Raw genomic sequence first — 12,233 nt, forward strand, 5'->3', positions numbered from 1 at the left:
ACATCTCTTTCTTTGTCAATTAATCTGTCCATTAGTTTTCTCAATTAATGGATTAGTTGTTTGGTCTATAAAATGTCAGAAAACGTTGAAAAATGTCGATCAGTGTTTCCCAAACGCCCAAGATGACGTCCTCAAATGTCTCGTTTTGTATAACTCAAATATATTCAGATTACTGTCACAGAGAAGAAACTAGAACATATTCACATTTAACAAGCTGCAATCAAAGAATTATGACCTTTTTTCACAAAAAATGACTCAAACCGATAAATTAAGTATCAAAATAGTTTTTTGCATTTCTAGGCCTGTTGTTGTTGTTAATAACAGTGGATACAAAACAACAACACCAGGCACCACAATTGACTCTGATCTGAACATTTCAATATCATAGTGCATGCCACACAAATCATTATCATTCTAAGTCAGTCAGGCTTATTTTTTTAAACACATGAATTCATGTTGCTAAACATCTTCTTGCTTAAAAACTGAGTTTAAGTCCTCGCAAAGAGCATTGCAGGATTTTCTGAACACAGCATTCAGTACAGGATGCTGATGATGACGGTGCATCTGTATTTCTAAAGGAAGAGGTGGGTTGGTAGATGTAAATGAAATTTAACAAAAACATCTCTTGTGTACCATTTGGCTTGGTGTTAAAAGAATACAAGGCAGCAACAATATTTGTCAATATGTTGTTTTAGATCTGATTTGTGATCTGAAACATCATTTATTTATTTAGTGGTTTATCCTTCACAATCTAAGAGGAAACGGCTGCTTTGCATTTTGCACGGGCATCCAGCAATCAAACAGAGAGAAACACATCAGAGAGTCAGATACAACATGCTAAATGTTATGCTAGATGGTTTCATGTTGACATCCAACAGATGTTACCTGTCTGCAAATCAGCATTAGCATTCAATTCTGAGCATGAGTGCAGCTCAGACTGAGACCGAGATGTCCCAAAAGGCCACCGTACGGAGAATAAACCCTCTTGATTTACAGGATAACTTTTCCTCTGGGTCGTATTCCTGCCACCGCTAGGGAAGCTAATCTATGAAACGCTCCGGTGGGTCGAATTAGAGCGCAGGAATAAACAACCTACTGTACATCATCATATGGGTTGGAGGACTTGTTATTCCTCTGGCATCAGCCTCAGGTTTAACACATTTTAAACCATCCCACAATGTTTTTTTTTTTTTTTAGTGTGTGATGAGCATTAGAGCGGCAATGAAATGCTATTTTTGGACATTTTTCTCATTAGAGTCTCTTTTTCTGCATGCGCCTGTTAATGTGTGACCACACTATTTACTTCTTCAAGAACAAAAACATTGTCGCTACACCTCTTCTGTCTGCTGGCCTCTTTTGAGAGCAACGTTATTTCAAAACACACAAGTAGAACAGAAAACAGACACCATGATTGACTTTTACAAAATCTGTATTTGCAAAAACAAAAAAATTTTGCAAAAGTGAAGTCTATGTTTTTTTTTTTTTTTTTTTTTTACAATACCAGTGAAATTTACAAAAATAAGATGGTGCGGGAACGGTTGTTGGGACCCGATGTTTGACAAAACATGTCAACATTGCAACAAAATCAATTTTTAGAGGAAAAGAAGCCAGTCAATGATAATTATGACAATCTGTTTTATAGCGCAGGCAGGTTGGTCAGTTGTGGTCAATGAGCTTCCGTAACCACAGGATCTCAGTGGAAACCAGATACAAGTCCTGCAGGACTCCTCACTTAACCAGACAATCCCCAGAAATGTCTGTCAAGATGCCACAAAGCAAGGCACTAAACCCTGAACAGCAGCACTGGAGCTGCTCATTAGCGAATAATAATTAGTCTCAGCAGAAATGTTAATCAAAACCGTCAACTTTTTAACGCATCGGCCAAAAAGATCCAAAGAAACAGACTTTTCTTCAGATCTGTGAGATGAGAAGCGTCATGGAAGTCTGCATTCTCCATCTCTCACACTCGTAGTGTCGATTCAGAACCATAATAATCCATCAAGTAGTGATTGGAAGATGATGTTAAGGCAAGAACTCATGAATGTACACACAGACACACACGAATCCGGTCCATAAAAATATAGTTGCAGTCCACCAGATAACCAATCAGTCCACTAGTTAACAGATTTGGGATTTTCACATTGATAATCAAGTCTGTAATACCACAGATAGTGTGTTTGTTCACACCTGGACTAAGGCAGGTAGGACAAAGGTCAACACACTGAAAGGAACTTATATACAACAGAGTATTAGGGCCACAATAAGGAAACTAAATCTGAGAATAAAGTCGAAATATTTCAAGACAAAAGTTGCAACATTTGGAGAATAAAGTAAAAAGAAATTTACGAGAAAATTCATATTTTGAGAAAAAAACTGCTGAAAGTTGTCTCAGCTTTATGTGTCAAATGAGTGATTTTGATAACCTGAAGTTGCAGGGTATAAAGTTTTAGGGTGAATGTTATATGAATCAAATAACTGGATTTGTTTGGAAGCAGCAGCTGGAGCACAGCGGGGTCCAAACACACGCACAAATAATCTACATCACTTAGAAGTGTGTAGTGGTGTCTGTATCTGCAGACACCCTGTCCTCTGCCTGTATTTTCTCTTTTCTTCTTATTTTTCTGAGTGCAGGACATTAATGGGCATCAGCAAAGAGCCTTTGGCCCCACATGGCTGTGTAACCCCCAGTAAATAACAGCGTGCAGGTTGTGCAGCCTGTTCTCATTCCCAACCGCTTTGCTTCTCAGCATCTCATATCGACCCACAAGTTTAACTGTCAACAATAGAAACAGTTCTGCATTCACTCATAATCCGAAAATGTGGAACCTTCCTGCTAGAGGTGTGTGTTCAATTGTGCTTTAGAACCAAGCGACAACCTCCCGTGCTGAACAATGAGGCCAATGCAAAAGTGCCAAAAACTGCAGTTCATTGAGTGGCCACTTAAGGCTGGCTCCAAAAGGGAGTTTATCCCCTTAGACACCCATGTTAAAATGCCCAATTTAACAGCAGAATTAAACATGTTTACAGCCTGGTACAAAAAAAAACAGTTTTGTGCTCTGTAGCTAAATTCATGGTTAGGAGGTTACTTTTTAATATATATATATATATATATATATATATATATATATATATATATATATATATATATATATATATATATATATATATATATATATATCAGCCCGCCTTAGCTCCATCAACGCTCCACCTCTTTGCTCATTTTTGGATTAGGCACTGCCAAGATGGCGATGGCCGGAGCCACCGGGAGCTGCTGACTTTGAGCTTAATTTTGTCTCTTTAGAAACCTATGGGTGACGTGACGGAGACAAGGTCTTCTGCCGTGAAACAACCAGAAAATAATGTTTTATTCCTCTGATTTACTGACTTGTTCTGTGCTCCCTCTCTTCATTCACTCTCTAGCTCACTCGACCACTGGTGCACTCTCTCTCTGGCTCTGAACTGGGGAGGAGGGGCCAACTTTAAATGCTGTTTACAAACAGTAAGCGATACTCACTAGATATTATACCTTTAAGATTACTATTATTTTTTTTCCAAAACAGTGACCCCAATACTCTGTCAAACATATAAATCACAATATCAGCCGGTCATTTTAACCATGTCACCGGCCGCCTTGGGGCCTCTCAAAAACTACACCAGGTAACAAACCAGATGCAATTTACCAGCATTGAGCAGGAGGCAGGTTTTTGCCTTCATTATAAAGTCTATTTGTACTCAATCCCCAACAACGTTTGTAATTATTCAAAACATAGTAAGTGATGAATCAATGTGCCGACTGATTATTGTAATTTGAGATTCTGACTGTGAAAAAATATTGAAAAATTCAAAGTGTCTTAAAATATCACAGCCCAAACTGAATTAGCTCGACTACACCTGATTGTCATTCAGCTCAGCCGCCATGTCTCCGATGATTATAAACATGAAACATCACAACACATTTCGTAATCTGTGAGTCATTATCAGTCTGTCCCTTACTCAGACAAAAACAGACACATTAGCTGACAATGTCCTCTCTGGTAAGCAGCCGAGGAGACAAAGTACAAAAACGCCTACCAGATATTTCTTCTGAGTGAATGTTTCTGAAGAAAACAAAGTGGCAAGTTTATGGTGAACCAACTTCAGCCTGCAGTGTCTCAAACCTGCTCCAGCCCGGGGACATGGACATTAGGAAGTGGAAACTACATTTCCTATGCTGGTTCTAAAACAGCAGGAGGGCATTAAGACAAGTCCAGAACATGACTACAGCTTGAAGTTAAAGACAACGATGCCTGGGAAGAAGCATTTTCACTGACTAGCTAGCTAGCTGTTATTTGCAGGAATTATTAACAATGTTAGAAAACAAACTCTATAAGTCTTCGTACAAGGCCTCACAGTTGTTGGGTTCGCACATGAAGAACCAGCAAAATGTTCACTGAATCAGCAGGAGTACAGTGCATCTGCAGTATAATATACAGCTGCAGTATAGTATGTATATATGCATGTAGAAAAGTTCATGACAAACAGCGAGTGTGCTACGGCACCCAACCCTCCCTTTGTTTATTTGCAGTCTTGACTTTTTTTTGTGGGGGGAAAAAGTGACAGAAGACAGCATCTAAAAGATTGTGTTCATTTTTAAGGAGCACCAGGTCAGCGGGAAGTATTCAAGAAAACACGTCGTAAAAAACTTGACTGATGAGATGGAGCTGAACTGGAAGACATACAACATGGAAACAGCAGCCTTGGCCGAGAGAGGAGAATGTGTCTGCAGGCTGTGTTTATGTGCATCCCTGTGTCGCATAACAGAGCCTTATCTCGAATGTCATCTTCTGTATAAATGACTGTTCATTGCTACAAGGTACAGTGTGAAACTACAGATGTCTGCTGATAAAGACCGAAGGGCCAAAGTGAGTGTATAATAACCAGACCTGAACTGTAATTAATTATTTATGGTTTCATTCAGCCTGCTGAGGCGGCCTTTGGGTATTTGAAAGTGAATTTAATTTGCAGTGGCTGATCTGAATGTCCTAATGTGAAAAAAACGAGTTACACGAGTTAAGTCCAACATGAAAGCTGTTTTCAGCCCATTTAGAGAACTTGTGTCTGACAACCAACAGAATGCTGCTATTGTTAAACATCGTGATGAAATTAACTAAGGCCTGATGCCAAATCTTAAGAGTATGTTTGTAGGGAAAACTGTTCCCGCTCAGTGCTGCCCAGAACATAACAACACAGGTCTGATAATTACTTTAGCTCTTGCGTGTGTGTGTGTGTGCGCATTATCAGCAGCTGTTACTCACTAGTGTACAGAGTGGATTTTCATGAAAGTGTTTCCTGCCTTCAAAGTACTTCTGTTATCTTTCTGTCATCTGCTCAATGGTCCACTTTCCCAGAGCACACGTACACACTGACAAAAATGCAAACACTCAAAAAAATAGCATTACTTCAGACATACATTAAGAGCTCGAAGAGCTCTATTAATGGGAGCTATAAATCTAAACAAAGGCGCTTTCCTTGCCTATCTGTAACACTCTTTTCTGTGTGTCGGGCCGAGTAGTGTTTTCCTTTATCGTTTATAAACCACACGCACTATGAGGAGCAGTTAAGAGCCATCTGCCCGATGCATTTGCTAGGAAATCAAACATGAATCAATTCAATAGTAGAACACAATGAGCACTCGTCCGCTCAGCAGCAGGATGCTTACTGAAAACAGCAGCCGTCATGTGTTTGTTGAAGGAAAGCGATGACGATGAGGAAGCTGACGTGCAACACGGAATAAAAACAACCCGCTAATTGCCTAAAAAGCAGCTCATGTTCATTTTCTACCAAAGAACAACCATTAGTTTGTGAAGTGAGTTAGTTAAATAAAGAAAAAAAACAGGATGTGGAAAAGTCTACTCTTCTAAAAACACTATGGTAAAATGAAAAAAAGAAAAATATGCTAAAACATGGGTATGATTTTTATGTTTCGGCAAGATTTTATACCCATTTAGTTTAAACAAGATGTATTGTTGTCTTTTCATGTTTCTGCAAAACATTTCCTGCTCGTCAGATCGACATCTTGACCACTAAAGTTTATGGTCAACAAGTCCGATCTGGTCGAGTTTAGAACAAAACCAAAGTAATATGTCTAGTGTCTATGCTGGAATCAACCGGGAGTGCAGCTTCTATCTCTCGTCGACAGTGCTTCAAAAATCATCACATCTTTCTCTAAAATAAACCAGAAAACACATCATCATAATAATTATAATAAAACAATCACAAAATAGAGATAGCAAAACATCAAACTGATATATATCTCTCTATGTTCATTGTACTTACACAGGAAAATAAGGAGGAAATAAGAGAAAATTCATTTGTTAAAAAGACCACAACTCCAGTGTTTACCTTTTGACTTAGTGTATGTGTATGTTTGCTTGTTTACAACAGGAAGCTAGTATTTATATGGCTACAAAATAAAGTCCGTCCGACTCATTTCGGAGTCAAAAGACTTCCTCCCTCAGTAGTAAGTTCTGGCTGTGATGAGGATAGCGTCCAAGTCTTGGATCTGTCCGCGGGACAAGTCTTTGTAGTGAGAAAATTCGGCTTCCAAACCGTCAAAGAGTGGGATTAAAATGTCGCTCCGCCACTCTCAGCCAATGGGCTCACGGCTCCTTCAAAAGCATCCATTTGGTGTGCAAAACCCCACCTTCACGCTTAAAATCCAGTCGAGGTCCAAATGGAAATATAAAAACAGCAACAATCTTTCCAGGTATTCAATTAAAACAAAATGTTCATATGAAATTGGCTAAAATCACTCGACAGGGCAAGTTGTGTTCTCTTCTCCCACACATGCCATGAAACACTGTCAATAACAGTGTTGCCAACATGTTTACTTACACACACACACACACACACACACACACACACACACACACACACACAGCCTTATTGCCTCTTATTAAGGGAGAACACTCCCCAGAGTTCAGTGATTCACATAAGAAAAAAAGAATACTCCTGCACACCTGCTTCGCACTTTGCAGCTCACAGCTCTTTCTGAGAGTTTTGCCCGAAACACACACCTCTCATCTATGACCTCTGACCTCTTAGGGCCGCCTCTCTGTGTGCAGGAGTATTCTATTCCATCTGAACCTGCACACGCTGGCCTCCACAGTCTGGAGATCTTATTGTTACATGTCTCATCTCATCCTGTTCTGCCTCATCAGTGGGACGATGCAGGACGGCGGACCCGCCTTCGTCAGGAAGGGGTGTTTGAGAAGCTCGCTGGCCGAGGCCCTCTGAGCCGGGTCCCGCACCAACATCCTGTCCAGGAAGCCCTTGAGCAGAGGGGAGACCTGGGAGAGGGCGAGAAGTGAGAGAGAGAAAGCATCCAGTCAGTCAGGTGTTAATGATACCACCATGCAGGCTCGTAAAGGAGCAATCAGTCACGTTTGTATTGCTCTTTGGCACAAAATGGGGAAATGACAACGTTGTGAATCAATCAAATCACATGTACACAATCAACCAGATGGTTGGGTTTTACCAACCGGGTGATTGTGGATAACAGTTTCACATGAGCTCCACATGAGTGAGATTGCTGTAAAACCGGAGGTCCCGTAAAATTCTTTAATCAGTGATCAGATTTCTCGACTACAGTGAAATATGACGGTGCAGACTATAAATAACTTTCTTTTCTAGTCAGAGAATTTGGACTAAAGTAGAAAGGAACACAGACTTTGTGTGCATGTGTTATATAATATAAATGTTAGTATCAGTTCTAGTCTGGCTTTAGATAGAATCATTCTGAATAATGATGTCTGTGCACATGATATAAACCACATTTCTCCACCACATTTCTTGCTGTGTTGACCATTTTCGTCTTAATCTGTGTTACACTAAGAAATGGAATCAGACATTTTGTTTCTATTTAAGAAATAAGGCAATTGTTGAAAGCTATAAATAAATTCAGGTCTAAACTAACACTACTTATAATCATTTTGTTTGGCGAGCAAACACCAGTGACTGGGCTGACTCTGAGCTGTGGTGTCACCGAGACTTGGCTGGATCCTGGAGTGCTGGCGCCATTCAACCGGGTGACTCTTTTTCTGCGTGCCGATCTGGCGGCCATATTCTGCTTTATGATGAATCATGCACAAGCTGAAGGAGCGGATGGTGTTAGATTTCACTGGAACTGTGCCTCACAATTGCATGTGACAAATAAAATTGACTGATTGGTCTTAATGCCACACATTTCCCCTTGACCACGGCTTTATTTAGCTATCTTGGTGCCTTTGTGAATTAAATCAGTAATAAGTTATCAGTAGTCAAGATGGTGGCAGTAGTGCTGGGATCTGTGCCAGGGTGGAGATAACCTCCGTCACTGTTGCTCAAAGAAACCTATAAAGAAGAAGTTAATAAAAAGTCATAGATTACTCAACACTCCTTTAATGTAGTGTGTCACTTCTCAACACCAGGCACCTAAAGTGCAAGTTGTCTTTTCCTCTTGTAGAAGCAAGGGATTCATGTTGTAATAGACAACAATCGTGATTTTATATGAATTTGATTTTGTTGTTTTAGGTAAGATTGGATTAGTCGATTAGTTGTCAACTATAAAATTAATCTACAACTATTTAGATAATCGATTAATCGCTTTGAGTGATTTTTTTATGAAGAAAAAAGAATTCTCTGATTGCAGCTGTGAATAGTTTCTTCTCTCCTCTGGACAGTACGCTGTATATCTTTGAGTTGTGGACAAATCAAGACATTGGAGGACGTCATCTTGGGCTTTTTGGGAAACACTGATCGACTTTTAAAAAAACTATTTTCTAACATTTTATAGACTATAGACAACTGAATGAAATTATGAAAATAATCGTTAGTATTCCTAAAAGATAACTGACATCTGCTAATGGTGCTTCACACAAACTGCTCGGTAAAACTCAAGTTCTTTTTCTTTGTACCTTGTGCAGGTTCTTCAGTTTGGGAGGCAGGTTGTCTCGGATCATTTTCATGGCTTTGAGCGGCGGCTCGTTGAAGTACGGCGGCTCCCCGTCCACCATCTCTATTACCATGATACCCAGAGACCAGATGTCCACCTGGACACAGAGACAGTCAACAACAAGAAGGGATGTGCTTGTTTAGATGTCCAAATAACAAATGACAGTTAAATCCGGAGGGAAGTGTGAGTGTTACCTCTGGTCCATAAGGCAGTCTGGATATGAGCTCTGGTGCCATCCAGTATGGTGTTCCCACCAGAGACTTCCTTCTTTGCACTTCCTTAGACACCTGGGCACAGAAACCAAAGTCCGACAGCTTCACCTGGAGACAGAAAGAGATAGATGAAAAAAGCCGCAAGATTATTTTTCACAGAAAGTACAAAACATAGTGACAAAGAGTTTTTAACATTACATTTGTGTTTGCAAGGATCGAGAAATGCAATTACTCTCTCCATCTACTTTATTTGTGAAGCAGTCAGAAGCTGTTCCTGATGCTGTTACACCGCTAAAAAACAAAGTCATGTACATTTCATGTAGTCTAATAGCACAAATCACAGATTTGCGTCAAGGGGCTTTACAATCGGTACAGCATACAGCACCCTTTGCCCTTAGACCCTTAATTCAGATTAAAAAAAAAAGTCCCTTAAAAAAACTTAAATGTTAGAAACCTCAGGAAAGTAGGGATCCCTCTCGCAGGACGTACAGACAGGAAATAGATGTCATGTTTACAGAATAACCAACACAGTAAAATTGCAGTATAGACAGTTGTCTGTAAACGTCATATGAAGAATAGGATGCTAAATGGTCCAAAGTGTGGAGTAATGTGCAGTGCAGGTGGTTCGACACGAGTTTATTCATAATGTATACTATCATAAATTCTTTCAGTATAGTACATTTCACATTTGATTATAGACAGATGAAGTAAAGTAAATAAAAAACATTTTAAAAAAGCAGCAGCCCAAAAATTTATATTCAAATTGGGGATCTGAAGCACAGCTTATACTTCAATAGTCGAGTAATCCAGTCCATGAAATTTGTGATTCATGACAGTCCTCCTCGCTATCATCCACCCGTCTTTTTGAGAAAGTTTGTGCATGGCTGGGTATCTAGACAGAGAAGCAGCCTTTCATGTTGCCCACAGGGCCGACTGCCAGCCTCAGATGGCTCGGAGAGAGAAATGAAACAAACTTGCTATGAGAACCGGTGCACACATGCGTATAAACAATTACATAGACATGTAACGTGATGACAGCCACTGGACCGGGCTTCATAGACAACAGCAAAAGCTTTACCCAGCACACAGTTGCATTCAGATACAACAAACACACCCTACTGACAAGAAACACTTCAGGCTTGGTCGAGTCTGCTTCCCCTGCCAGGCCAAACCGAAAGCAGCAACTCAAACCTAACCCAGCGCTAAAACACTAGCAGGAAGCTTTCTGTGTGAGCGTGTGACCACTCAGAGGTCTTCATTTCTGATCAAATTAAAATGAATGCACATCCAGAAGTTGTATGAACACATAAGGACATAAAGAAACACTGTGAGCTGCAGTGTAAAGTGTTAAGGAATTTTAACTCTTTGGTGCACACAGATAATTCCTTTTATTCAATATGTAATCATTGACACATATCACTCTTACATGCTGTGAGATTACCATCTTTAAAGCTTGTGTATATTTGACTTTATCATTAGACTCATGCTGTGTCTGCAATAGGGGTGTTGAAATTAATCATTGCATTGATGCATCGTGATATATACACACAGTAATATATATATATACACAGTCGTGAAAAAATTAGGACACCCATGCTAAAGTTGACTAAAAAGAGGAATAAAAAAAAAGCATCTTTTGGAAATTGATTAAAAAAAAAAAGAGGAAAATCCAACCTTTAAGGACACCAATTTTGTTTGTGAATGAATAATGTATTGTAAATAAATAAATGTTCTTCCTTAAAATACAGGGGGCATAAGTAAGTACACCCCTATGTTAAATTCCCATAGAGGCAGGCAGATGTTTATTTTTAAAGGCCAGTTATTTCATGGATCCAGGATACTATGCATCCTGATAAAGTTCCCTTGGCCTTTGGAATTAAAATAGCCCCTCATCATCACATCCCCTTCACCATACCTAGAGACTGGCATGGTTTTATTTCAGTTATCCTAATAGCTGGTTTGATTTACATTGAGAGATGATCTTATGGAAAGTACCCCATGCCACTCTCTAGGTATGGTGAAGGGGATGTGATGATGTGGGGCTATTTTAATTCCAAAGGCCAATTTGCAAAAGATGATTTTTTTATTCCTTTTTTTAGTCAACTTTAGCATGGGTGTCCTAATTTTTTCACATGACTGTATATATATATATATATAAAATCTGACTGCTTGAATTTGTTGATGAAAACCATGTGTAGCAATATATAATAATATTGAGGAGGTGACGCATTGTGATGCATTGGGATTCACACCCCTAGTCTGCATCTGAAAATACTTAATTTGATTGGAAAAGTCAACGAGTTGATACACCTTTGATGGGAAACAAAAATAAAACAAACCTTCCCACATCATCCAGAGTGATAAAGATCATTATATCTACCAAAATAGTCTGATTTAATCATTTCTGTCCGTACAGCTTCACTGAAATCACTTTATCGTAGAGCAGAATGACACTGAGTGTCGTCTGAGAAACTCACTGGCAGAAGTATGAGCGTTATGAATCAGACCCTGCAGGTGCTTTTTTTCTGCCTCACAGAGCAGACCATGCAGAAGAAGCACTTCAGTGTCAATGGCTGGCCATGCATACCGCTTCAGACCACAGCTCATAAATACATACCACATACACTCACAGTCAGCTGTTATCAGAGACGCTGTGGCTGATGTGTTAGCTCATCTTAGCATCACATGTGTGACTTTGCATATACAGGATATGTTGCAAGGTTTTTTCCTGGGTTGTTAAAAGCACTTGGGTGCAAATGACTTCATACGTTCATATGAATTGCCATTTGCATTAAAAGGAGGGGGGGACGACTCAGCCATTACATGGCCTAGGCACACTGCTTAAGCCGTATAATGGCTGAGTGTTTGTGCAAGTGACGCAGCAAAAAAAAAAAACTGCATCAAGCCGCAGGATGATTTAGTTTACATTAAAATAAGGAAATTAAACAAGGGATGTCGTTTGTAGGCAGAAAATGACCTCTGTTTGATGTTTGTTTGATCCTCTGAACACCCACACAGGTGTTTTCAGTAATTATGGCTGATTAGACCTC

The 12,233-nt window shown here is 39.6% G+C and overlaps 1 protein-coding gene across 3 annotated transcripts in view; it reads right to left on the reverse strand.

Moving 5' to 3' along the window:
* Positions 1-6,224: 6,224 nt before the first annotated feature.
* pak4 (p21 protein (Cdc42/Rac)-activated kinase 4) overlaps positions 6,225-12,233 on the reverse strand; it is a 40,683-nt gene continuing 34,674 nt past the window's right edge. For all 3 annotated transcript variants that reach the window (XM_036001031.1, XM_031304198.2, XM_031304199.2), the window contains exons 9-11: positions 9,166-9,291; positions 8,934-9,068; positions 6,225-7,328 (exon numbers count right to left, since the gene is read on the reverse strand). In XM_036001031.1, the coding sequence (XP_035856924.1) occupies positions 7,173-7,328; positions 8,934-9,068; positions 9,166-9,291 (417 nt within the window). In that variant the 3' untranslated portion in view covers positions 6,225-7,172. The remainder of the gene's footprint in view (positions 7,329-8,933; positions 9,069-9,165; positions 9,292-12,233) is intronic.

Source organism: Sander lucioperca, chromosome 5 (genome assembly GCF_008315115.2).
Source record: "Sander lucioperca isolate FBNREF2018 chromosome 5, SLUC_FBN_1.2, whole genome shotgun sequence".
Taxonomy (NCBI): Eukaryota; Metazoa; Chordata; class Actinopteri; order Perciformes; family Percidae; genus Sander; species Sander lucioperca.